Source organism: Babylonia areolata, chromosome 1 (assembly GCF_041734735.1).
Source record: "Babylonia areolata isolate BAREFJ2019XMU chromosome 1, ASM4173473v1, whole genome shotgun sequence".
NCBI lineage: Eukaryota > Metazoa > Mollusca > Gastropoda > Neogastropoda > Buccinidae > Babylonia > Babylonia areolata.
The window spans coordinates 55,926,220-55,953,719 of record NC_134876.1 but is presented as its reverse complement, the minus strand read 5'-3'; the positions used below and the strand labels follow the sequence as shown (position 1 = coordinate 55,953,719).

Genomic DNA, 27,500 nt, shown 5'->3' with positions numbered 1-27,500 from the left:
ACAGACACAATACACGCGCACGCCCACGCCCACCTACAAACAGAATACGTGCATGCATTTGTGCGACAACACCACCGTATAACTCCCACATTTCACACACGCACACAATCCACCCCCCTCCAACACACACACACACACACACACACACACACACACACACACACACACACACACACAGAGATATATATGTATGTATTTGCATTTCTTTTTATCACAACAGATTTTTCTCTGTAATTCGGGCTGCTGTCCCCAGGGAGAGCGCGTCGCTACAGCGCCACCCATTTTTGTGTGTGTTTTTTCCTGCGTGCAGTTTTATTTGTTTTTCCTATCGAAGTGGATTTTTCTACAGAATTTTGCCAGGAATAACCATTTTGTTCCCGTGGGTTCTTTTACGTGCGCTAAGTGCATGCTGCACACGGGACCTCGGTTTATCGTCAGATCCGAATGACTAGCGTCCGGGCCACCACTCAAGATCTAGTGGAGGGGGAGAAAATATCGACGGCTGAGCCGTGATTCGAACCAGCGCGTCCAGATTCCCTCGCTTCCTAGCGGACGCGTTACCGCTGGGCTATCACTCCACATGTGTGTGTGTGTGTGTGTGTGTGTGTGTGTGTGTGTGTGTGTGTATACCGTCACACAAACATTTCGGATTGGATTGCACTATAAACCGAGGTCCCGTGTGCAGCATGCACAAAACGCACGTAAAAGAACCGACGACCAAATAGGGTTATCCCTACCAAACTTCAGAAGAAAAGTCCATTGTGATAGTGCAACAAGTACACTTGCAGACAGAAAACAGAGAGAGAAAGGTCTGGCGCTGCACCGTGCCGACCCGCTGTCGGGAAGAGCAGCTCGATTTTCACACAGACAAATCTGATGAAAAGTCATGTAACACAATTCAGTACAATACGGGCGTGGTCACGTACATATACACATACTGATACACAAATAATTATATGCACACACATGCACACATTCATTCAATACACACCACAATCTCTTTAGACCTTTTTCTTATACTTTTCCTCTGATACATAACATGAATACTTTTTTACACTAATATTCACATGCATTCCCTTTCTTTTATCCACTCCTTTCCGTCTAAAAACACTTATAGGGAATAGACGTTAAACTGAAGATAAAAAAAACAACAACAACACACACACACACGCTCACATACATAAACACAAGCCAACATCACACCCGCACACGTACACATAATCAGCGATGAGGAATCTATACCTCGCGTCAACCGACGTTTCAGAATTAAAAAAAAGAAGAAAAAGAATGCAACATTTGGAAAGAAAGACGGTCCTGATTACTCTTCTCATCTGTCTTCTTGTTCTCTCTTGTTCCTCTTCTTCCACTTCTTCTCGTTGTGGATGCTGCTGCTGCTGCTATCAGACAGGAGGCGAAGTGTTATCTTTTCGGAGCTTGCATTCTGTTGTGTTACACACTCACACACACGCATACACAACTGATCACACACAAAAACGCATAACACCACATGCACATACATACAAACCCAACTTATGCACACAGAGATAGAGGGAGAGAGAGACTGAGACAGAGAGAGAGAGACAGACAGACAGACAGACAGACAGCGAGACACACACACACACACACACACACACACACACACACACACACACACACAGATGACTGATAGCATCCTATACACGCACAATCAAAGATATTCAGTCACACAGGTACATGCTGTTAGAGAAAGGGATGGAAGGGGGTTATAGCTGAAGACAGGCGAAAGGGACGGGAGGGGAAGGGGGGGCGTTGGGAGGGGTACTCGGAGAGTAGTGGGGTAGTGAGGCTATTGAAAGTAAAACTTCTTTATTTTCTTTCACTAACTGCATATTAAACCTTCTGAACTCACTATTAAAAAGGTATGGGTCGTGCATGACCACGTTTTTTCCTCTTTAAAAAGCATGGGTCATACACGACCCACACAAGCGTCCATGTGTAGTTAAAACGCCACCTTTAATTACTCATTAACTAATTAATGATTTTTTTTCATTTTTCGGGAAAAGTTGGCCTTTTAGGTGTAGGAAGCATTTCTGAAATTTCGTAGAAAAATATTAAGAATTGGCTGAGATATTTGCGTTTTTGTACCCTTCTGGGTCGTGTACGACCCACGATAGCCAGCGAAGGTGAGAGGGAAAGACAGAGACAGATAGACAGACAGGCAGACACAGGCAGGCAGGCAGGCAGACATAGACACTGACAGAAATGCACAACGCTGCCCATTTTTATACCCCACCACCGGGCATGTTGCAAAACAAATCACTTTTCAAAACTTATGATAACAAGGTTTTCTGGTTGTTTTTGTTTTTGGTTGTTTTATGAAATACCCCATCCCTTGGTCAACTAAACAATTTGAGGTCATGGACTACGTTGAAGTAACGAATTGCTGGTTGTATATAATTATATATAATATCTCACTCCCTGCTTTATGTTTATGATTCCGTATACTTACATATATTACAAATTGTGAACCATCCTCACCCAACTCCTTTTTCTTTGCACTGACGTATCTTTACATCCCTCTCTCTCTCTGTGTCTTTGTGTCTGTCTGTCTCTGTCTCTTTCTCCTCTCTCCCTCCCTCTCTCTGTCTTTCTCATAATGTGTCTATCTGTCCATATCCCTATTACCAGTCGCCTTATTTGCTATCTTTTATGTCTCTTACATCTGTGCTTTAAATTTTATCATTACTTTTCTGTATTAATTTCACTTGAATCATTCACGTGTAGCATTCATGCTAGGGTTTTGTTGTTGTTGTTTTTCCCTTGGTGTGTGTGTGTGTGTGTATGTGTGTGTGTGTGTGTGTGTGTGTGTGTGTGTGTGTGTGCGCGTGTGTGTGTGCGTGTGTGTGTGTGTTACTCGCTTCCGTTTCGTACAAATGTGAGCGATGTTGTGTCTCTCAGTTTGACGCTGTGTTATACTTGTACATTACACATGTATTGAGTATTAAGTATAACAACAATTATATGCGTACAAGTTTGTGTGTCTCTTAGAACAATGGCAGATGTGTAAGTCGGCCAAAGTGATAATGACTTCACCGTTGAAAAATAAAGATTCATTCATTCTCTCTCTCTCTCTGTCTCTCTGTCTCTGTCTCTCTCTCTCTTTGACACTATCGGTAGCTTTCATTCTCTATGTATGTCTTAGCCTTTGTAACCCCTCTTTCTCTCTCTCTCTTTATCTCTCGCTCTTTCTTTCTTTCTCTGTCAGTGTCTGTCTTTCTTTCTTTCTCTGTCAGTGTCTGTCTTTCTTTCTTTCTGTCAGTGTCTGTCTTTCTTTCTTTCTGTCAGTGTCTCTTTCTATCTATCTCTCTCGCTTTCTTTTCATTCGCTTTCCCTGTACAACCTATTCCCCCTCCTTTCCACCTCTCTGTCTCTGTCTGTCTGTCTGTCTGTCTCTCCTTCCTATCCCTCTTCTTCCTATCTCTTTCTCTGTCTGGCTCCTTCCCTTGAGTGGACGTGTTTTTGACTTCTCAGCTGCTAATTCGTTTTGAAAAATGTTACAAGGAAGTGTCATGTAAAGGGCAAATCCAATATCGTTTTAAACAGCAACACGCACGCACGTGAGCGTACAAGTACACACACACACACACACACACACACACACACACACACACACACACACACACACACACACACACACACACAATAACATTATCATAATAATTTTATTTTATTTTAAAATGGCGCTTTAATTCAAGGGAAAGCAAGCTCTACGCGCTTTATAATCCAGTACCTAAAGCGAAAAAAGAAAGCATATAAAAAGTAGTAAAACATAAAACAGAATCATTAATATTATAAAAACACAATGCATAAAACTCACAAAGTAACATACTCTCAATACTACAACTGTTACACTCCAACACACACACACACAAACACACACACACGCACACGCACACACGCATGATTAAACGGCTGAGATAACAGCAATTTTCACTTAAAATACATACATGCAAAAAAAGAGCATAATTGTAATTTGCATGCCATAGATTTTGTAAAAATTGTAAAATAAAGTTTTGGATAGAAAAGGTAAAGGGGGTAAAAATCGGCAGTCATTCTCCCTTTCGAACCACACCACCACCATCCATCTACACACTCCCATTCTCTCTATTCACCCATCACACACACACTCACATTGCCATGAGCGTGGGACAGCAACACTAAGTTCTAAGATTTGCCTTAAAGGTTGCAGATGCGTTTGTCTGAGAGCAATAGGCATAGAATTCCAAGTTGTTGGGGCGAAGACGGAAAATGACCTCTTTCCACAGGAGTGAAGGAAGTATCGGGGAACAGTTAGCTGGGAGGAGTCAAGAGATCTCAATGTTCTGTTTGGCAAGTACGGGTTAACAAGCTCAGAAAGATATGAGAGTGTGCTATCACAATTCAGACACTGAAAACATAGACAGGCAACTTTATATTCAATTCTGGCTTGAACAGGCAACCACTGAAGTGTCCGCAGAAGAGCAGTAGCACTCTCTCTCCTCGACTTTTTAACTCTCTCCATACGAACGGCGAAAGAGACGACGCTAACAGCGTTTCACCCCAATTACCATCATCAAAATATTGCAAGCGGAGGCTCTTATACTGAAGAGGTGAATGTTGACAAAGAATACCACAATTCTGACGACGGAAGCTAAAGGTTGGGTCATTGAGACACCCACTGGACATCCGAGGGGTCTGTGTAGAGGAGAAGAGAGGACTGGCCGTACTGAGTGAGTTCAGGACGAGTCGAGCTTCACTATTCTGTATTTTCTGGAGCTTATAGAGTTTATTATTGGGAAGGCCAGCCAAAAGAGAATTGCAGTAATCTAGGCGTTATGAAATGAAGGCAACGGCAAGTTTGTTGGCAGCATCAACAGACAGGAAGGGACGGATTTTACTAATTTTACGAAGCTGAAAGTAAACAACTTTACATAGGTGGTACACATGAATTTCCACATTGAGGGGTGAATCCAGGTAAAATCCAAGATTGTGGACAGAACAAGAGAAAGACATTTCTGTGGCAGAACAAATGATAGACGTTGTATTTATCTGCTTGAGATTATTCTTATTACCAGTCAACATGAGTTCTGTTTTGTCATCATTCAGTTTTAGTTTGTTTTGTTTCATCCACTTAGAAGCCAACCATGGAATTTCAGAGGGATCAGTAGAGGGATCACACACACACACACAGTGTATTCTCCCCTGTGTATACGCATGCATACATACAGACAGAGACAGAGTTGATTTATTGAATCAGGCCACATGCCCATAATTCACGGGCTGGGGAGAACAAAAGCCGTGTTGACAACAAACATAAAATATGGATCATCAGAGAGAGAGAGAGAGAGAGAGAGAGAATGTGTGCGTATGCGTGTTTGTTTGTACTCGTTCTCGGAATAACTTAAGGATTGGACAGACAGACAGAAAACGAATGAGAATGAGTTTTGCTGTCAAATGTAAAGCGAAGGTCGGAGCAGCATGCAATAATTATTAAAACAAACAAACAAACAAAACCAGTAATGATGGACAGAGTTCAATGTAAGATTAGACAGACCAACGTTGCGCTGTGTCCCAATGAGAGACACTTTTCCATGTTTTTTTAATGGACAATTAAAGTTGATTCTTATAATTATATCCTGGAATAAACATACGCATATGATTACGCATACTTTTGTGTGTACGTGTTTTCGGGGAAGAGAAAATAGGGGATGGAGAGCGGGTAGTGGGTTCGCTGTCGGTCATCATTTTTAAGCCAAAGCAACACGATCGTGTGTGTCCACGTCTTGTGAAAACGTTGAACTGATTTCCCGAGTCTTTCCCGCCAAGTGAGTGAATGTGGGCGACTATCTTGGTGTGTCACGTGCACTTAAATCTTCTTTCTGTTGCCAACCCCTTCAAGGGACATCCCGCCTGTGGCTCCTAGAGTGACTCTCTGATCGTGGTGAGAGAGAGGGCGTTGGGGAGAGGGGAGTGTGTGTGTCTGTGTGTGTGAAAATAGAGATGGTGATGGGGAGATGTGGGTGTGTGGATAAATAGAGTTGGGTGATGGTGAGAGGTGTGTCTGGGTGTGGAGAAATAGAGTTTGCGATGGGGAAGGAACTGTGTGTTGCGGAGGTGTGTGTGTGTGTGTGTGTGTGTGTGTGTGTGTGTGTGTGTGTGTGTGCGCGTGTGTGTGTGCGTGTGTGTGTTGAGAAATAGAGTTGGGGAGGTGTGTGTATGTATCTAGAGAATATATGTATAAAGTTGGGGAGGGCTGAAGAAAGAATGATATCATATACATACATGTATTCATATGCACACACACACATATATATATATCTATATCTATCTATGTAATTATATATATATATATATATATATATATATATATATCTACAGAAGAGAGAGAGATCGAACGATCGATCAACATTGAAGATAATATAACAAAATATACACCCGGTTTGGTTGCTTGTTTGTTTAATAGTGTTGGTGGTTTGTTTAGTTTGGAGTTTACTTATTTACTTATTGCTATGGATTGCTTCGGTTGTGAAGCACCGATTCATTTGGAATGCTTAACCAATTTCTAGAAGAGATAACCATTGGTACACTGAATGGTTATAAAAGACCGAAAATTTAAGTAGTGAATTGAGCGCCAAAAGTGTACATCATTCAAACACACACACACACACACACACACACACACACACACACACACACACACACACACACACACACACACACACACACACACACACACACACACACACACACGCGCGCGCACGCACGCACGCACGCACACACACACACATTATGAAAATGATCTATTGCTTGTTTTGCTTTCTTTGTTTGGTCTGTCATACTTTGGGCAGTACATTTTTGAGGCAGCATTACCGTCAGTTCCACACACGTTTCCCCTATTTCTGATCGAGTAGCATCTATCTATCTATCTGAGTGTCTGTCTATATATATAAACGAGAGAGAGGGAGTGAGTGAGTGAGTGAGAGAATGAGAGGTTCTCTTATTATTATTATTAAGTTGTTGTTGTTGTTTCTATATTTCTGCTGTTTTTCTTTTTAAATTTCGTCATTTCCTTTTTTTCTCTTTTGCTTTGCTTTCTGTCCTTCTTTCCATTCCGTTACATTCCTTCTTTGCTTTATTTCTTTGGATACTTTTCTTGTACTCTCTCTCTGTCTCTGTCCTCCTGTTTTATCTTGTTTCTGTCGCTGTTGAGATGGGTTTAAAACACCCGAGAACGCCAGATGTTCATAATTTATAGGAGGATGCTGCCCGCTAGGGCTTTTTCTGGCTACTTTGGCCGACCGATTGGATATCAATAGGCTCTCAGCAAACACCGGAATTAGTTTGCCTGAGAAGAAACGATTTTTTGTTCTGGCAACTTTGTGCAGCTTTTCCTCCGTTCCATCTCTGCCTTTGTCTCCATCTGTCTGCCTCTGTGTCTGTGTGTGTGTGTGTGTGTGTGTGTGTGTGTGTGTGTGTGTGTGTGTGTGTGTGTGTGTGTGTGTGTGTGCCGTCTCTCTCTCTCTCCTTTCTTTCGTTCTTTTCTTTTTTTGTTTCTGTTATGTTCTGTCTCTCTATGTGTGTATTATGTATTGCGTATGCTTGTGTGCGTGCGTTTGTCGTGCGAGGGAGAGCATGTACGCCGACACTCACTCACACACACACACACACACACACACACACACACACACACACACACACACACACACACACACACACACACACACACACACACACATATATATATATATATATATGTATATAAAGAGAGAGAGAGAGAGAAATAGGCAAGTAGACACCCACACGCCCGGATACCCACACACAGACACACCCATACACACACACACACACACACACACACACACACACACACACACACACATACACTCCATACTCGCACACGCAGAAGAGAGAGGGTGGAAATATGTGTATATAAAAAAAGTGAATGAAGACCGGATTACAGGGAAGAAGGACCAATATAAATAGTGGAAAAGAGCGGAAAGAAAGGAACGAGCTTCGAGCTGACATAGCTCCTTCTTTAACCCTCTGACTACTGGAGTTTGGTGATATGAAATCAGCATGGCCTAAATTTGGGGTTTATTCAAACTCCGTGCGCGCTTTTAAACGGTGCAGTTGATTTTTCCTGACCACAAGTCATACATCCCCAAGACGAAGAAGTAATAAAAAAAAAATGTTAATTTGACAACCCGAACTGTAAGATCTTTCTTATCTCGGTGGAGTGACAGTCCTTCAGTGAGAAGCATACTCAGCAACGGTGACAGGGTTAAGCTGGTTCGGATTTTCCCCCATCAGCTTATGTCCACAGCCCCGAGGGGATGTCTCTGTCTCCTCCCCTCCAGACATACATGTATCAGGCTAACGCCACATAATGGACAGGAACAAGACAAGGGAGGGCGGGGGCTGTTGGGGGTGAAGGGGTGGGGGTGATCTGTCTCCATCCTCTCTCTTGAGGACAGCAGTGGCCTGAACCACCGACTGTCGATACACACGCATTGGAAACGGGGGATGGGGGGGGGGGGGGAATGAATTTCGTGCGAAGATACCGTTGGTGTTCTTTTAGCCTTTTGTGGAAAATCACTGTAGGTTTGTTCCCCCCCCCCCCCCCCACCACATGTTTGTTTGGATATAATTATGGCTGGTTAGAAAAGGGATGGAGGGGAAGAAAGGAGACGTGGCTTTTTAGGGATTACAAAAAATAATTGGCCCTAACACTTACGCAAAAGCGCCAGGACACACAGACACAGACACACACGCACACAGACACACACACACAGACACACAGACACACACACACACACACACACACACACACACAGAGGCTACCTACCTGGGTAGTGACGACTGACAGCTGCCTGTAGGCGATCATCATTAATTTCCTGTTTTATTCAGTCAGGCTTCAATCAGACACACACACACACACACACACACACACACACACACACACACACACACACACACACACACACACACACATGCTCAACAACACGGAAATGAGCAGACGCGTACATTCTCTGTCTCTCTCATTTTCTCTGTCTTTTGTCTCATTCTCTCATTCACTCTCACTCCTCTGTCTATTTCTTTCAATCTGCCAGCCTGTCTGTTTTTTTCTCTCTCAGGGATACACAGTCTATGAAAACAATCCGATTTGTGTTCATTTTTCTTCTTGTTCTGTTTACATGTTGTGGCCCAGTTTGTATTCCCGGTAAGTCTATATTCCAACGAACTCGACACCAAACAATGCGTTTGCCATTTCCAGCATGTTGTAACAGGTCAGTAGGTTGTAATAGGTTCTGGTTTCCCCTTCGCTCTGAGTCGTTTTATCGGCAGTTTTTTTTCTTGACATTTACCGTTTCACTGAATTGTGTCGACATGATCTGGATTTGTCATTGTTGTTTTATTTTATCTCTCTCCTTTTTTTTTTTTTTAACCAATGCCTCAGTTCAAAGCATCACGCGAGCAGGTCTGCAGTAGAGCGGTGGCCCAGTGGTAATGTGCACGACTAGGAAGCCAGGGTCCACGGGTTCGAGTCCTGTGTGTGGACCGGGATTTCCACTTATCCATCCACCACAGTTTGAGTGATGGTCTAGACGCTGGTCTTTCGGATGGGACGATAAACCGAGGTTCCGTGTGCAGCATGCACCCAGTGCACGTAAAAGAACCTATGGCATAAAGATGGTTGTCCCTGTCAAAAGTCTGTGGAAAAACCCACTTTGATTGTGGAACAGACACAGGTGCAGAGAGCAAAGCAACAACAAACACTGGTAGCGATGCACAGTGGCTGCGCGCTCTCCCCGGACAGAGCAGCCCGACTAAATTAATTGATAAGAACTAGCACTCTACACTAAATGACATTTATTGTATTTTGATTCTTGAAATCACTGCGAGGTAAAAAAAAAAAAAAAAAAAAAAAAAAAGAAGAAGAAAAAAAAGGTTTACATCGACTCGTATGAAAATGTGGACATCGAAATGAAAAGTACAGGAGGAATTGATGCCTTTTAAAAGCAGTATTCTACAGCATCTGTCTGTCTATCTATCTATCTATCTATCTATCTATCTATCTATCTATCTATCTATCTATCTGCCTGTCTGTCTGTCTGTCTATATGCATGCACTCAAGGCCTGACTAGCGCGACGGGTTAAGCTGCTGTCAAGCTCTGCCTAGCAGATGTGGTTCAGCATATATGGATTTGTCGGAGCGCTGTGACGCTTCCTTGAGAAACTAAAACTGATGAGAAAAATAAGAATCCAAATACTTACACCTGCTAAAAAGAAGAAGAAAGAAACAACATCGCGAAGTCTCCTGGTGAATGTGTTGTGTGCCTTTGTAGAATCTAAAATAGAATACTTTAAATGTCATGAAAGCTAAAAGTTTAAAAGACACGAGAGAAAACAATTGTGTGTGTGTGTGTGTGTGTGTGTGTGTGTGTGTGTGTGTGTGTGTGTGTGTTCTTTCTTTAATCTGAAGTGATTTCACTTTGAGTGAAACTAGACGTGTCTTGTGTGTGACTCTGTGTGTGTGTGCGTGTGTGTGTGTGTGTGTGTGTGTGTGTGTGTGTGTGTGTGTGTGTGTGTGTGTGAGGTGGAGGATGGTGGTTAAAGGAGGATATAAAGAGAACGGATAGTTTTCAGTTTCTGTTTCAGTAGCTCTAGGAGGCGTCACTGCGTTCGGACAAATCCATATACGCTACACCACATCTGCCAAGCAGATGCCTGACCAGCAGCGTAACCCAACGCGCTTAGTCAGGCCTTGAGAGAAAAAAAAGAAAAGAAAAAAAGGTGAATAAATAATAGATAAATACATAAAAAAGAACTACTACTACTAATAATAATATGTATAAGGCGCAAAAACTTGATGAAGTCAACTATAAGCGTACACAAATAAATAAATAAATAAATAAATAAATAATAAAAACAAAAAAACCAAAAAAAACCAACCAACCAAACAAACAAAAAACAAACAAAAAAAACCAAAAAAAAAAAAACAACAACAACCCCAAAAACAGAACGGACAAACCAGAACAGCTGAATGAACAACTCTCTAATATAAAAGAATGTGAGCAATTAACAAACAAGCAAGCATAAACCATGATATCTATTGGTCACAATTATGGACCAACAGTCACCACTGGACTATGTAATAGGGATTCAGCAATTTCGAATAAGAGTAACTGGTTGGATATTACTTTAAAAAAAGTATTTTGTTCTGAAGAATTACGAATTTTGCTTGAATTCGGAAGAAAACTGACTATCCTTTGATACTGAATTAGAAAATTGTTTCGTGTGATCGTTGGTTTTTTTTGTTTTGTTTTTAAAATAAATATTATTTATTTATTTATTTTTACCACAAACACTGTTAACACGTGTGTGTGTGTGTGTGTGTGTGTGTGTGTGTGTGTGTGTGCACGTGTATGCGTGCGTGCATGTGTGTGTGCGTGTGTATGTGTGTGCGTGTGCATGCGTGTGCTCGTGCATGTTGTATGTGCGCTCGTGCGTGCGTGCATGTGCGTGTGTGCAGGGTTTGATGAGGATGATGGAAAGCGACGAGGACGACAGTGTGTGCGTGGAGGACGGGTCGTACAGCTACGAGGACCTGACGTTCCTGGAGGCCTGTCTGGAGGCGGACCTGGACGCCATTCAGGCCATCCTGGAGGAGAACCCCACTGAGGAGGAGATCAACGAGAGGGACCGCTGTGGCCGGGTGAGTGTGTGTGGGTGTGGTTGGGGGTGTGTCTGGGTTTATAATTATGTGTGTGTGTGTGTGTGTGAGAGAGAGAGAGAGAAAGAGGGAGGTAGGGGGAGGGGGGGAATCACAGTGAACAAGTTCGGACGGAGAGTATACAATGTTAGAGAGAGGGAGAGAGGGAGGGGGAGGAGGGAGAAGAGAGGGAGAGAGAGAGAGAGTGAGGGGGGATCACAGTGAACAAGTTCGGACGGAGAGGAGAATATACATTGTGAGAGAGAGAGAGAGGGAGAGAGAGAGAGTGGGGGTAAGGAGACAGAGAGAGGGAAAGCGAGATAGAGAGACAGAGACAGAGGGGGTGAGATCACAATGAACAAATTCGGGCGGAGAGGAGAGTATATATTGTGTGAGAGAGAGTGAGAGAGAGTGGGGGTGGTAAGGAGAGAGAGAGATTCGAAGAGAGAAGGGAGAGCGAGATAGAGAGAAGAGAGAGACAGACAGACAGAGAAAGAGGGGGTGGGATCACAATGAACAAGTTCGGGCGGATAGTATACAATGTGAGAGAGAGGGAGAGAGAGGGAGGGAGAGGAGGGAGAAGAGAGGGAGAGAGAGAGAGAGAGAGTGAGGGGGGGATCACAGTGAACAAGTTCGGACGGAGAGTATACAATGTTAGAGAGAGGGAGAGAGAGAGAGGGAGAGAGAGAGAGAGAGAGAGAGAGAGTGAGGGGGGGATCACAGTGAACAAGTTCGGACGGAGAGTATACAATGTTAGAGAGAGGGAGAGAGAGAGAGGGAGAGAGAGAGAGAGAGAGAGTGAGGGGGGGATCACAGTGAACAAGTTCGGACGGAGAGTATACAATGTTAGAGAGAGGGAGAGAGAGAGAGGGAGAGAGAGAGAGAGAGAGAGAGAGAGTGAGGGGGGGATCACAGTGAACAAGTTCGGACGGAGAGTATACAATGTTAGAGAGAGGGAGAGAGAGAGAGGGAGAGAGAGAGAGAGAGAGAGAGAGAGAGAGAGAGTGAGGGGGGGATCACAGTGAACAAGTTCGGACGGAGAGTATACAATGTTAGAGAGAGGGAGAGAGAGAGAGGGAGAGAGAGAGAGAGAGAGAGAGAGTGAGGGGGGGATCACAGTGAACAAGTTCGGACGGAGAGTATACAATGTTAGAGAGAGGGAGAGAGAGAGAGGGAGAGAGAGAGAGAGAGAGAGAGAGAGAGAGTGAGGGGGGGATCACAGTGAACAAGTTCGGACGGAGAGTATACAATGTTAGAGAGAGGGAGAGAGAGAGAGGGAGAGAGAGAGAGAGAGAGAGAGAGAGAGAGAGAGAGAGAGTGAGGGGGGGATCACAGTGAACAAGTTCGGACGGAGAGTATACAATGTTAGAGAGAGGGAGAGAGAGAGAGAGAGAGAGAGAGTGAGGGGGGGGGATCACAGTGAACAAGTTCGGACGGAGAGTATACAATGTTAGAGAGAGGAGAGAGAGAGAGGGAGAGAGAGAGAGAGAGAGTGAGGGGGGGGATCACAGTGAACAAGTTCGGACGGAGAGTATACAATGTGACACTGACACTGACACTGACATATTTTCATTGTCCATTTAGCAGTTAAGCCCTGAAAACAAGGGGGTGGGGGGTTAATTTCATTCAACAATAATATCAGCAGAGCTCAACCTCTTAGACATTACATAAGCTGGCGCGCCCACTCGCGCATGCTCAATAGACACACACACACACACACACACACACGCACACGCACGCACGCACACTGCTAAATATAGACTGGATCATCTTCAGATTAACTAACCCAGTGTTCAGTAATAGCTTTTTACTAATACGCATTGTTTCTGCGATGTATTTAGCAAGACTTATACCATCGTTTTCGTTGTTGTTCGACAATAGATTTGAAACATCGTTTGTACCAGGGTGGTACGTGTAATTAGTCACTGCATTACAAACCTTGCGTTTTCTGCATAAGTAACACGGTGGAATTAAAAGGTCTTCATTTTCCTTATCGTTTCTGGGCAGATAGTGTCATTTAATGTATACAATGTGAGAGAGAGGGAGAGTGGGGGGTAAGGAGAGAGAGAGAGGGAGAGCGAGATGGATAGAGAGACAGACAGACAGACACAGACACAGAGACAGAAGAGGTGGGATCACAACGAACAAGTTTGCACGGAGATTATAGAATGTGAGAGAGTTTGGACGGAGAGGAGAGTATACAATGTGTGTGTGTGTGTGTGTGTGTGTGTGTGTGTGTGTGTGTGTGTGATAGAGAGAGAGGCGGGGAATTCACATTGAACATGTTTGGACGGAGAGGAGAGTATGCAATTTGGGTGGGTGAAAATTGAGAAGAGTGGCTTCGGCTGGGAGTATGAGGGTGTGCTTTTGAGGAAAATGTTAGTGTATAGTGAAGTGTCTGTGTATGTGAATGCGCGTGTGTATGTGTGTGCGTGTGTGTCTGTTTTGTTTGTGTGAGACAGACAGAGAGAGAGAGAGAGAGAGAGAGACTTTGACATTTTGACACTTCAGTGTCACTGGCCATGATGTGTTTATGACACGGTTGACTACATCAACATATTTTCATTTCATATCAAAACATTAGATTAAAAGAATGAGTATGGTGAAATCAAATATTGAAACAAAGTTCTTTCCTTGAAGAAAAATGATAGCAACCAATAGGCCACCCAACATGATAACTCCGTTCATTCATCCATCAATGAAACATAATTATTCCAACATTGGTTACAGAAGAAAATGTCAAACCTTTCTAAACACACAGTTTGTAGCTGTTTGTTGTGGTGTTGCCTAATCTTCAAAGCTTCTGATATAAACAGGATTATCACCTCGTGATCTTCTAATGTTAACATGTTAATGAGATCCTTTCTTTTTGCAAATTCTTTTACAAAAACCACACATTTATTCTCGATTCATCGTAAGATTTACAATCAAACATTAAATGAATTTCATCATCAGCTGTGGAGTTACACAAGGACATGGAGAATTTGTGGACACACCTGGCAGAAACCATTTTTCGTTGGCATCAAAGCCAAGGGTTCTTAAACTAAATTGGGCAAGCATTATACGATGCCATTTGTTTGAAATAACAGTGAGGAACGTTTCAGCTTGGAATATACTTTGAAATGAATGGAACCAGCTGTATTTATACTTACTTTACATGTCTGAATGCCAGTTTTGTTTAAACATAACAAGCAGTCTGAATTTAAAATCTGAAATAAACGTTTGCTCATACCCTACACCTTGACACATTCACACAGTTGCAAAACCATTTTCTGACAAAACATTTCTTACAAAAAAAGCCCAATTTTCTTTTCCTTTCTCTGTATGGGTTAACATCATATCGTATTCCTGTTTACAAAGACTACTTTGAGGCAATTTCAACAGTTCAAACCAATACTTTATGCACTTTACATCGTTTTCACATACAAAGGATACTTCCTGGTTTCACCGTACATATTTTTGTTTCAGGCATGTATTGGAACATTTACAAAACTGCAAAAGTATATCATCTTTCCATCTGCTCACTTTTGTATAGTCCCCAAATTTCAGCTGCATAATATGTAAGTATTGGTTCAGTTTGGATATCAAACATTCTCCAGAACACTTTAACTTTACTTTACGACAAGTTTCATCCCATGCTAAGTTAAGGCTTAATTTGGTATGGTATACAGTAGCTCTTAGTACTTATAAGAATTTACAACTTTCACTTCAACATCATCATAATACCATTTCTTACAGGCAGACAAGTGACCTCCCTTATGAAAAGTCATAACGTTTGTTTTATCAAGTACAAATGATCTGCTTCTTATTTTGATACATTTAACTGATTTTGAAGTCCCCAAGTTGTTCCAGACAAAAGAGTCACATTATCAGCGAAACAAACTTTCGGCAGCATTTTGAATCATTTGATTACCATATCTATCAACCTTTCCTCGATAACGCAACTGGAGAGAGAGAGAGAGAGAGAGAGAGAGAGAGAGAGAGAGAGAGAGAGAGAGAGGATATGCATGTATAGCAGTTATTATTTTCTTGCCACAGAACGTATAGACGAACAGCCTGTAAAATGACAAAACCACATTAATCTATGTGATGTTTATGGAAGTGCATTGGCAGTCTCTCACACCTTGTTCACTACTTGACCAAAGAATGTTAGATCTATCAAACTTCCTTAGACGTTGCTTACATATCTGAGGATGTAATGGTGATAATTTCAGACATTCTCTTGTTTTGTGGGGATGAATAAGAAAGTTCAGATCGTAATCTCTTTTGAAGGGGCATTCGCTGATGAATGAACGGACATTCTTTACCTGTCCTAAATACATGCAGATGTGTACGCGCATGTCGCTTTTATTTCTCTCTCTGTCTATCTCTTTCTCTTTTCTGTCACTCCTTGTCTCTATGTCACTCCTCTCTACCTCTGTCCGTGTTTGTCTCTCACTTTCACTTTCCCTTTCTCCATCCTTCGCCTTCTCCCGATTCTCTCTCTCTTTCTCTCTCCGTCTTTCTCCTAACACCCATATACAGATGCATGTTTTCAATCGCATCCAGACCCGCCCCACTTACAATTATACACACGTTCGAACAGCCACTTCCAGTAGCAGAGTGAGAGAGAGAGGGTGAGTGAGTGAGTGAGAGAGAGAGAGAGAGAGAGAGAGAGAGAGATGGCGGGGGCGGGGGTGGAGAAAAGAAGAAACATCCTCACTCGTTAGGTACCCCAGACAGAAAGTTGGCGACAGACTCTGATGTAGGTGCGCAGGATTAGTAGTAGTGTGAAGCCCTGCAGAGCAGCAGCTGCTCCGTCCAGCAGGCAGGGAGAGGCATGGGGGATAGATAGGAGGGCGACAGAGAGCGCTATTGATTGTCAGCACCCAGATAATTGCATGACTCCGGCCTGACAGTGCCCATTGGATTAGCTCGTCCACACAGCGCCTGTAAACCACAGTGTCGGCTCTGGAGCCGTACCACGAGGGAAGGGGGAAACGGAGACAGATGGGAGGTGGTCTGGTGGGAGTGTTGAATTCTCGATCTCTCTCTCTCTCTCTGTGAATCTGTGTCTCTGTCTCTGGAAAAAAAGTTTTCTTATACTATCTGTATGTCTGTCTCCCACTCTGTTTCGCTTGTGCATACACACTTACACGCACAAATATTTTTACACACTGACAAACACAATTTCGTTGTCATAAACACACATGCACACACTGACACATTGGCGTACACACACAGTGCGCACACGCATTATAAAAGTTAAAAACTGCGTGTCCCTTCTCACGTGGGAAATAGTCATGATCACAGATGTTAAGGCGCTTTACTGGGATGAAAGACAAGAAATACATTTGAAAGTCTTCGGAAGTACGATTCTATATCAAAATGGTTTAGTTCTGAGAGAAAGAGTATTTATCAGAATGAGTAAACCGCAGAGGGCCTAGAGGTCTCATCATTTGGATGAGACGATAAACCGTGGTCCAATGTGCTGCATGCACTTAGCGAACGTTACAGAACCCACGCCAACACAAGGGCTGTCCCTGGCAAAATTTTGAATAAAAATCCACGCGCGTGTGTATGTGTATGTGTGTGATTGAAGCCTGACTGAATAAAACAGGAAATGAATGACGAGCGCCTGCAGGCAGCTGTCAGCCGTCACTACCCAGGAAGTCAGGCTGTTGTGAAAATGACTGTTTGTAAAGCGCAGACCAAAGATAGACAGACCAAAGTATCACTGATGAGAGGAGAGTACACGGATGTTTTTTTAGCGGCAGGATGGAGGTTCACAGTTAGAGTCTGAAAGGAAGACGGACAACCAGCATGGCGATGAGAAAGAAGATAGCTAAGTGGTCATGGTGTCGATGCTAAAGAACTCCATTACCTGTCCGAGACCACAATGACAGACAGAAAGGAACACGAGAGCTGTCTGAACGACTGTGGAATGTGAGAGAATCACGGCTGATTACTGTTTATTGTTGTCTGGCCCTCACCGGACTTCATCCCTCACCTTTTATAACAGTCTAATGTCACCCAGATCAAATCACGTCAAGAATTCTGTTGAGAGAGAGAGGCTCAGTCTGTGCGGATGAAAACCCACAAAGCAATTTACTGAAACTAATATTTTCTGCAAATCATGTGGAAGTGAAACATACTGTCGACATAAATGTTAGAAATGAAGTGTACTGTCCACATAATGTGGAAGAAAAACTGCTTATATTAATTCTATAGTATTCTGTGTGCACAATAATGGAAGGAAAAACTGTTTTCATGAGTGCCAAAAATTTTTTTAAGTGATGAACATGAAATTCCATGTGAATATTATTTTGTGTGCACAATAATGGAAGGAAACCTGCAAACATGAGTGTAAAAAAAAAAAAACATTAAAAAAAAAGTGATGGACATGAAATTCCATGTTAATATTAAAGGAAACTTTTTTTTCTGTCCTCGAATCGGCGAACTTAGGTCTTAGTGAACATAAACGGTTGAAGAAACGGTTTACGGTCTGCATTTGGTGGAAATAAACTAGCACATAAATGTCCAAAGGGATGGCTGTCTCAGTATTCTGCCAGCTGGTAGAAATGAACTTCACTGGCTGCAGGCTTCTTGGAAGGAAATGTTGCTGTCCATCAGGCCTGTAGAAGTACGTGGTTATAATGTTTTGAATAGCCACAAAATGGGTATTTTCTTTGCACATGATTTAAGCAAAAAAACAAAAAAACAAAAAAACAAACACCCCTCCCCCCAAATTACTGAATAAATAAGACAAGGTTGGTGGATTCAGTAATCAGTGAACTTACTGATTGATCTGTCGATCAGTTGATCAGTCTATTGATAAATTGAACATACATAGGAAATATCAATATGGAGCATGTTGTGTGTGTGTGTGTGTGTGTGTCTTTCACATAACAAAAACGAGGGGAGACAATACGCTATATTTTATATGAAGACAAAGAAGACAGGATGGGGCAGGGTTCAGTGGTTTGATGCATTGCACGCGGGCTTTAGGCACGCACTGGTCCACATCAGACACATTGCTGAGTGGGGATCCTTGTTCATCCACTCTCTTTCCACTGCAGTGGATCTGGACAGTGTGACAATACATGTCCAGCAGGACTTGGAGACTGAGACACCTTCAGGGGGAGAGCCACGGAAATGTGTGTTTTTTTGTTTGTTTGTTTGTGTGTTTTTGTTTTTGTTTTTTTTTACAAAAGGTACCGCACATACTGTGCCTTTTTGCAAGTTCTGTTTTTATTTTGTGTCTTGGATGATACAATGATAAGAACACACACTCTCTCTCGCTCTCTCTCTCTCGGTGTGTGTGTGTGTGTGTGTGTGTGTGTGTGTGTGTGTGTGATAGCAAACGTTTATTTCGATATAAATGAGAACCACGATTCCATCTTCTAAAGCTCTCTCTCTCTCCCGCTCTCTCTCTTTCCCACCACTCACCCTGTATGTGTGTGTGTGTGTGTGTGTGTGTGTACTGACAACAATTCAATGATCCCTGCTCATTTCGAAATAAATGAATAAATAAACGACAATCACATGCTGAGTTCCTCTTCTGGATCTCCCTTTCTCTTTCTGCGGGAGAGAGAGAGGGAGTGTACGCGCGCGCGCGTGTGTGTGTGTGTGCTGACAACAATCCAATGGTCAAACTATCAAGTGTTGAAGTATCGCTGACTTTTGATTTTTGAATTAAAATAAAAGGATGAACCATCCTTTACTGTGATCGATTTTACCTCAGTTGTTCACTTGGGTTTTGTGTGTGTGTGTTGTGTGTGTGTGTGTGTGTGTATTGGAGTTATTGCATTTAGGGTATGTACCACTCCGTCTAGTCAACTGATTTTATAGAACCGGTGGTTGGGTGTTTATTACTTCTACGATTCCACAAATCTCTATTGTACTGTCGTGATTATTCAGTTATCTAAATCACTCAGTACGGCCAGTCCTCTCTTCTCCTCTACACAGACCCCTCGGATGTCCAGTGGGTGTCTGAATGACCCAACCTTTAGCTTCCGTCGTCAGAATTGTGGTATTCTTTGTCAACATTCACGTCTTCAGTATAAGAGCCTTCCGCTTGCAATATTCTGATGATGGTAATTGGGGTGAAACGCTGTTAACGTCGTCTCTTTCGCCGTTCGTATGGAGAGAGTTAAAGTAATGGAATATGTAAGGCTTCTAGAGTTGTTTTTTTCTGCTTGTATTATAGCGCCATATTGACTGACGTTGAATTCATGCTCTCTCTGTCTCTGTCCCTCTCTCTCTGTGCACTGACCCCTGATATGAAAGAGAGTCACGTGCTGAGTTCATAAAATTATGGTTTATCTCCATATGTGTGTGTGTGTGTGTGTGTGTGTGTGTGTGTGTGTGTACTGACAACAAACGACAGTAAACGAGAAACACGTGCTGAGTTCATCTTCTGAGTGTGTGTGTGTGTGTGTGTGTGTGTGTGTGTACAAACAACGAAGAACAACGTGCTGAGTTAATGTTCTGAATCTGTGTGTGTGTGTGTGTACAAACAACGAAGAACAACGTGCTGAGTTAATGTTCTGAATCTGTGTGTGTGTGTGTGTGTGTGTGTGTGTGTGTACTAATAGCAACGCAAATGGCTCATATCGAAATAATCGTGAATCACGTGCTGAGTTCATGTTCTGAACATGTCTGTGTGTGTGTGTGTGTGTGTGTGTGTGTGTGTGTACTACGCAAAGGCTAATGTCGAAATATTCGGGAATCTCCACCCTTTTGGAGCCGAGATTCGTCCAGGGACCCTCACTGTCTTTTATTTGAGTGTGTGTGTGTGTGTGTGTGTGTGCCAACACTATCCAATGGTTTCTGCTCATATTGAGAAAACTAATAATCACGTGCTGAATTGATCTTCTGGAGCTCTCTCTCCCTCTTTCCCTCCACCTCTCTCTCTGTCCCGCTCTCTCACCCCCGCTCTCTCTCGCTCTCTCTCTCCCCCTCGCTCTCTCTCTCCCTCTCTCTCCCCCTAGCTCTCTCTCTCTCTCCCTCTAGCAACTGTGCATTGGTCCCTGTTCATATCGAAATACACGAAAATCTGGCGCTGAGGGTTAACTCCTAATCTGAACTCTGTCTGTGTGTGTGCGTGCGTGCGTGTGTCTGAGTGTGTCTGTGTCTGTGTCTGTGTGTTTATCTCAAACTCTGTATCTCTGTCTCTGTCTGTCTCTTTGTTTCTGTCTCTTCCCCCTTCCTCTCTCTCTCTCCCTCCGCCCACCCCTCTCTCTCTTTCTCTCTCTCTCTCTGCACCATCTCCGGTGTCCTCTCAGTAACACTGCTGTCATGCTCCTCACTGCAACGTCTCCGTGCACGTGCACACGGAAGCCCGTTGTGTCTCAATCCCAGCGCTGACAGTGCCTAGGGAGCCTTCAGTGTCAGGCTGTTGTCAGGCCACTAAACCGATGAAGCACAAGTGGATCTCCCTGGCTCCCAATTTGGGATCAGCTCAGTTTGCACTCTGGTTTGTCAATCACACGGGGAACTCAGAGCACAAGCGTTAACTTGTCACTGTCACTGGCCCCGAATCCTGTTTTGGTTATGTGTGCGCTGTGCTGCTGAATTCATCCATCAACCGATAGTCTCCGTTTCTGGCGGTCGTGGGATAGGGCCTGAGTTTCTGCCAAGCTCCTCTCTGTCCTCTTATCTCAGTGATGTTGTCTGCAAACCTCTTTCGCTGTCTGCCTTGCTTTCTTTTCCCCTGCACTATTCCCCGAGGAATGGTCTTAGACAACCCGTCAGATACTGTCATCAGGTTACAGACAGAAAACGGGGAGGCAGTGAGGAATGAAAGAAAGAATGGATAACTGAAACTGAATGATCGAGTGGATGAGAAAGCAAGCTACAACCATAAAACTTGGTTTATTCTGCAAATCAGTTTGTGGAGAAAGGAAAACGTTAGTGGATGAGTGGGTGAATGACACGGAAGTATCTCACTGACTGCCGTGGATTGTGTGTTGTGTGCTACAGACGGGACTGAGTCACCTGTGTTCCAACGGCCTGGCCCAGGCAGTGGACATCCTCAGCGACGTGCCAGAGGTGGACGTCAACATCCCAGACAAGGAAGGAAACACCCCTTTGATCTTCGCCGCTCAGGCAGGTGAGTAATTGGCAGAAGAAGAAAGTGACATTTATTTCCTTGAAGACCAGTTCCATGTGCGATGTATTTGTGGAATCTGGAAAACTATCTTGCCTCCACGGCTGCTATGACCATTGTCTAGTGTCACTCCTGTCAGCTGGACCCTTCCTGTTGTTACCCTTCCTTTCCTGTGAAGGAAAGATGACGATCAATCCCTAGATTTCCAGGTCTGGTGATGAAAATCGATACACAGGAAATGTGTCCGTCAGCAGGATTCCCCATGAAAGATCACAAAGAAATGTATGTGAGGGATACTATTAATGGATGTTACTTTTTTCAGCTCGCATCGATACATCGATGTTTCCTAACAAGTCACAATCAACAGGGTCGATCATTTTGTAAATACCGATATCATTAGCTTGTTGGCCCAAGTTACTCAAGGGTTTGGAAACATGCGCGCGAGGATTACATTGATATAGTCTTGTCATGTGTATGTTCGTGTGAGGGGTGTGGATGGATGGGTGGGTGGTTGCTTGTAATTCTCTGTACGTGAAAAGTGATATCTCGTAGCCCGTCAGACCACGGTCAGTTTGGACTTCACCAGTGGACACACCTGTCCAACATCTGTTGAAGATAGTCAATCCCCTTGGTCAGTGAGTGATCTGTTCGCTGAATCAATGACCTCTTTAATTTTAATTTTTGTTAATTTATCTATTTTTTACATTGGTGCCCTTTTCTAAAAAAAAAAAAAATCTTCAGACTGATAGTGACGAAACCTGACCCACCAGTGCAGAACTAAGAGCTTTCAAAATTCCCGAGCTCCCCACATGGTAACTGATACGCTATCGCGGACTTCGGCAGTGATTTGCCCACTGCATACTTTTTCATCCAGTGACGTTTCGTGGTTCTGTGACCACATCTTGCAGCGTTGTTGATGTCCATTATTTATACATTGTAATTCTCATTGAATATTACTCTAGCCGTATAGTTTGTTTTGAAAAGGAAAACAAACAAACAAACAAAAAACCCAGTCCTAGAAAGCCAGTGACATGATACAAGAGACAGTCCAATAAAAGATGAATACTCAGAGCTGTAGTCGGATATTTTACAGTTACGTTTATAAAATGTAAAGTTATGCTTCGACATGATTCTGACAACTGCTACCATTAATTAACGGAAAATACTGAGGAAGGGTGGGTGGTTACGCAGGATGCACAATGTAAGAAAGAATAACATGGGCTAAACCTGAGCACAGTGTTTTCAGTGTGCATTGTACATTATGTGGTATGACCGAAACCGGGGTCTCGGAATGTCCGAAACAAATTGACAACAGTACATGGGAAAATGTTCTGTCAATGAAACTGAGACAGGGGTGGAGAGAAGGAGATGAGATGAGAGAGAGAGAGGGAGAGAGAGGGGAGGGGACCAGAAAAACAGACAGACGCAGAAAGAGAGAAAGGTCTGCGTCCGATTCATGCAACATGCGATTTCTTCAATTAAGTTCTTCTTGACTTTGAAAGTCAGGTCTTGACTCTGTCTCTCTATCTCTTCCTTTGTATTATCGTGTAGAAAATGAACGCCATTTTCTGTCAGTATGCCCATTGTATCAGTTAATTAGGAAAAAATGCTTAGTGAAAGTTTTCAGAAACATAAATGAATGCATACTGAGCGTTACTGTTAGAAAATGAAAACAGGCTCATCAGTCATTCTGAAATAAAAGAAAGTGACGTATTTAGGGAATTTCACAAACTAAAAAAAAAATCTCTGTATACCTATTTCTGTTAGGAAATGTTGTGTCCATAATGCTGGTCCCTTTCCTCCTTTATTTACGGTATTTTGTTAGTCTTAAATGTATGTATGTACCTCCTTTGCAAACAGGCCAGTGGCTTTGCAGTAAAACAAATTCTGAGTTCTGAGTTCTCTCTCTCTCTCTCTCTGCGTGTATGCGCGTGTATGTCCGTTTGTGTGCGTGCACGCGTGTGTGTGTGCGTGTATGTCCGCGTTACTTAAATCGATCACCAGAGCGACGACAAACCGCCCAAAGAAGGTTGACTTTTTAGGTGGAAGGAAGCAGCGGATCAAGGATTCAGAAATGGAAGAAAACGGACCAGCTGTAGCTCCTTAGCCAGATGATCTTTTTGAGGTCAGAATCAAGGTGGCAGTTTAGGTGATGAATAAATGATCAGTTTCAAAACACACGGGAAACGTTATTGGGGGTTTACTTTCCCTGAAATCGATCTCCAATGAAAGCATGCAAGCCAAATCGTTAAACAGGGCCATATGAACAAACAAAACCAGGGAAATCCACATCTTCACATGAGCTAAAAGACGCATCTCCGGACCTGCCGATGGCAGTCTTTAAAACTGCTTCAGAACCGAGAAGTAACTGGTCATGTACCAGATTTGAGCTTGGCTGATTAAAAAGGGTGCGTCAGTAGTGATGTAGTGCCAACAAATAGACAAACTGGTAGACAAAGAGAATGGCACGGACACCGACGCCAAACAGGTTCAAAATTATGCAATGGAAGCTCAAAAATTACTTCTTTAAATAATGATAAATGAAGCCACTGTAAGAACACAAAATGAGATTGGGTTGGGGACAGGTTCGTTCGAAACTGCTTGATAATCGCGGGTCTTTACTGATTTCCAGCTTTTATTTACCATCTGTTCATTAACGATGAAAATGACCAGTAATAGGCATAACCTTACAAAAGTCAGCTAAGTCGTTATGAACCGCGGTAGAGTCGATAGGGCCAGATAGGTGACTCGGCAGTCATGAGAAACAAAAGACAGCGATCGATTCTAGCTGTGTTGAAGTCGAAGTCTGCGACTGAAGTTGAACACTGTCCTTTTAATGGCTTCGTTACAGTCTCTGTGCCAAGACGGCCCCAATCAGTCACTCATTTCGTTCAGATTATTGGGCTGTAGGCTACGGCCAGCCACCTCCACTACCACCATCACTCCTGGTAGTTTGGAACAACATAAAGAAAAATAATAGTTTCTGGGTACGTAGAATCACCATTGGGGATGGGGGTGGGGGGTGGGGTTCGTCCCGATAAGCCTATTCCTGATCTCGCTATATCAGTTTTGCCCGTTCCCAATTCGCGTATCTCAACATTGATGAACTGGATTCCCCTATTTCCATTTAGGCTATGTACCCAGTTGCTTTTTTTTGGTTTTTTGTTTGTTTTTTTGGCTGCTGCACCGTTTTAGTGGCATTACTCCCACGCCGCTCATTAAGATTCCCCCATACACGGCCACACCCGGGTTCGTCCGTCACAGTTCCAGCGTTGGCAGTCAGCAGGGAACCATCGATATTAGGTCGCCAGGACCCAGTTGCATTTTGTGTGTGTGCGTGCATGTACACGTGTGTAAAAACAAACAAACAAACAAACAAATAACAAACAAAAAACAAAACAATAAAACAAAGGAAAATAACATTTTTTTAATTGCTATCCCGGTTTCGTGCGATGCCGGTCTGGTCTCTGTACTGGAGATTTTAATACAGAAAAATGTTTCAGCTTTCCTTGCTTTGGCAAAAAAGTTTTTTTTTCCTGTGCTGAATTGCATTATGTTAGCTCGGAAGTCATTTTCATGAAAGAATTCGAAATATTTGGGCGTATTAAGACCCGTAGCTAATTACTATAGTTCATTGAAGCTGACAGAGGTATCTATGCAGAAAACAACAACAACACGTATGCGTATGTTGTGTATGTTTGAAAGAGAGAGAAATAGGGGGCGGGGGGGGGAGAGAGAGAGAGACCGGCAGAGGGGGGTGAGGGGAGAAGAGAGAGAGAGAGTGGCAGGGGGGGGGGCGTGGGATGAGGGGGGGGGGGGGGTGAAGAGAGAGAGAAACCGGCAAGTACGCTAAACGGGACACTCTCTAGAAGTCACTGAGGGTGAGGGCACTATCTATGACTTGACGAAACAGGAATAGGTGAATCGGACGGGCACCGTGTATTTGTGTGCGTGCGTGTGTGTGTGCGTGCGTGCGTGCATGTGTGTGTGTGTGCATGCGTGCGTACATGTATGCATGCGTACTGCTATAAATCACGTTCATGAAGGAGAAAAAAGGGGAAAATATATTTAATCCTACAGATTTAAAAAAAGAAAAAAAAAAGAAAGAAAAAGAAAATAAGTGTTTGCGTGCGTCTTCCCTCACTTACCCAGCTGGCTCTCCACCCGGCTTTCCACCCGGCTTTCTCACTGTGTCTGTCTCACTGTGTCCCTGTCTCACTGTGTCCCTGTCTCACTGTGTCTGTCTCACTGTGTCTGTCTCACTGTGTCTGTCTCACTGTGTCCCTGTCTCACTGTGTCCCTGCCTCACTGTGTCCCTGTCTCACTGTGTCCCTGTCTCACTGTGTCCCTGTGTCTGTCTCACTGTGTCCCTGCCTCACTGTGTCCCTTTCTTACTGTGTCCCTGTCTCACTGTGTCTGTCTCACTGTGTCCCTGTCTCACTGTGTCCCTGTCTCACTGTCCCTGTCTCACTGTGTCCCTGTCTCACTGTGTCTGTCTCACTGTGTCCCTGTCTCACTGTGTCTGTCTCACTGTGTCCCTGTCTCACTGTGTCTGTCTCACTGTGTCTGTCTCACTGTGTCTGTCTCACTGTGTCCCTGTCTCACTGTGTCCCTGTCTCACTGTGTCTGTCTCACTGTGTCCCTGTCTCACTGTGTCTGTCTCACTGTGTCCCTGTCTCACTGTGTCTGTCTCACTGTGTCCCTGTCTCACTGTGTCTGTCTCACTGTGTCCCTGTCTCACTGTGTCCCTGTCTCACTGTGTCCCTGTCTCACTGTGTCTGTCTCACTGTGTCCCTGTCTCACTGTGTCTGTCTCACTGGTCCCTGTCTCACTGTGTCTGTCTCACTGTGTCCCTGTCTCACTGTGTCCTGTCTCACTGTGTCCCTGTCTCACTGTGTCCCTGTCTCACTGTGTCTGTCTCACTGTGTCCCTGTCTCTGCCGCTGTCACTCTCTCACTCTCATGCACATGCACAGGCATACGCACCCCGACCCCCACACCACTTCGACACGTGCACATAGAAGAGAGAGAGAGAGAGAGAGAGAGAGAGAGAGAGAGAGAGATGTTCAGGTGCGTGTCGGGAGAGATGGTGTAAGAGACCGATAGACAGAGTAAAACAGGGACATTCATGGCAATTGGTGACCAGAGGATGTGTGTGTGTGTGTGTGTGTGTGTGTGTGTGTGTGTGTGTGTGTGTGTGTTTGAGTGAGTGAGTGTGTGTGTGTGTGTGCGCGCGCATGTGTTTGTGTGTGTGCATGCGTGTATGTGTGTGTGCGTACGTGTGTGTGTCTGTGTCCGTGTGTATGTGTGTGTGTGTTTTTGTGTACTGTGTGTGTGTGTGTGTGTGTGTGTGTGTGTGTGTGCAGGCCACACTGACGTGGTGCGCGTGATGCTACAGGAGTTCAAGGGGATACGGACGGACCAGCCCAACCGGCTGGGCTTCACCGCCCTCATGAAGGCCGCCATCCAGGGCAGGACCGACTGCGCTAGACTCCTGCTGTATGCAGGTAAAACACGGTGGCGTAAAGTGTGCGTTTGTGTGGGTGGGTGGGGAAGGGGGATCTGTGTGTGTGTGTGCGTGTGCGAATGCGTGACTGTGCGTATGTGAGTGTGTGTGTGCGCGCGCGTGTGTGTGCGCGGGTGAGAGAGAGAGAGAGGGAGAGTATGTATGGGTGCGTGC

General features: G+C 43.8%; 1 protein-coding gene across 2 annotated transcripts in view; it reads left to right on the top strand.

Moving 5' to 3' along the window:
- Nucleotides 1-27,500, top strand: part of LOC143292784 (uncharacterized) — a 100,739-nt gene that overhangs the window by 56,563 nt on the left and 16,676 nt on the right. For both annotated transcript variants that reach the window (XM_076603355.1, XM_076603365.1), the window contains exons 2-4: nucleotides 11,552-11,734; nucleotides 21,695-21,824; nucleotides 27,187-27,327. In XM_076603355.1, the coding sequence (XP_076459470.1) occupies nucleotides 11,552-11,734; nucleotides 21,695-21,824; nucleotides 27,187-27,327 (454 nt within the window). The remainder of the gene's footprint in view (nucleotides 1-11,551; nucleotides 11,735-21,694; nucleotides 21,825-27,186; nucleotides 27,328-27,500) is intronic.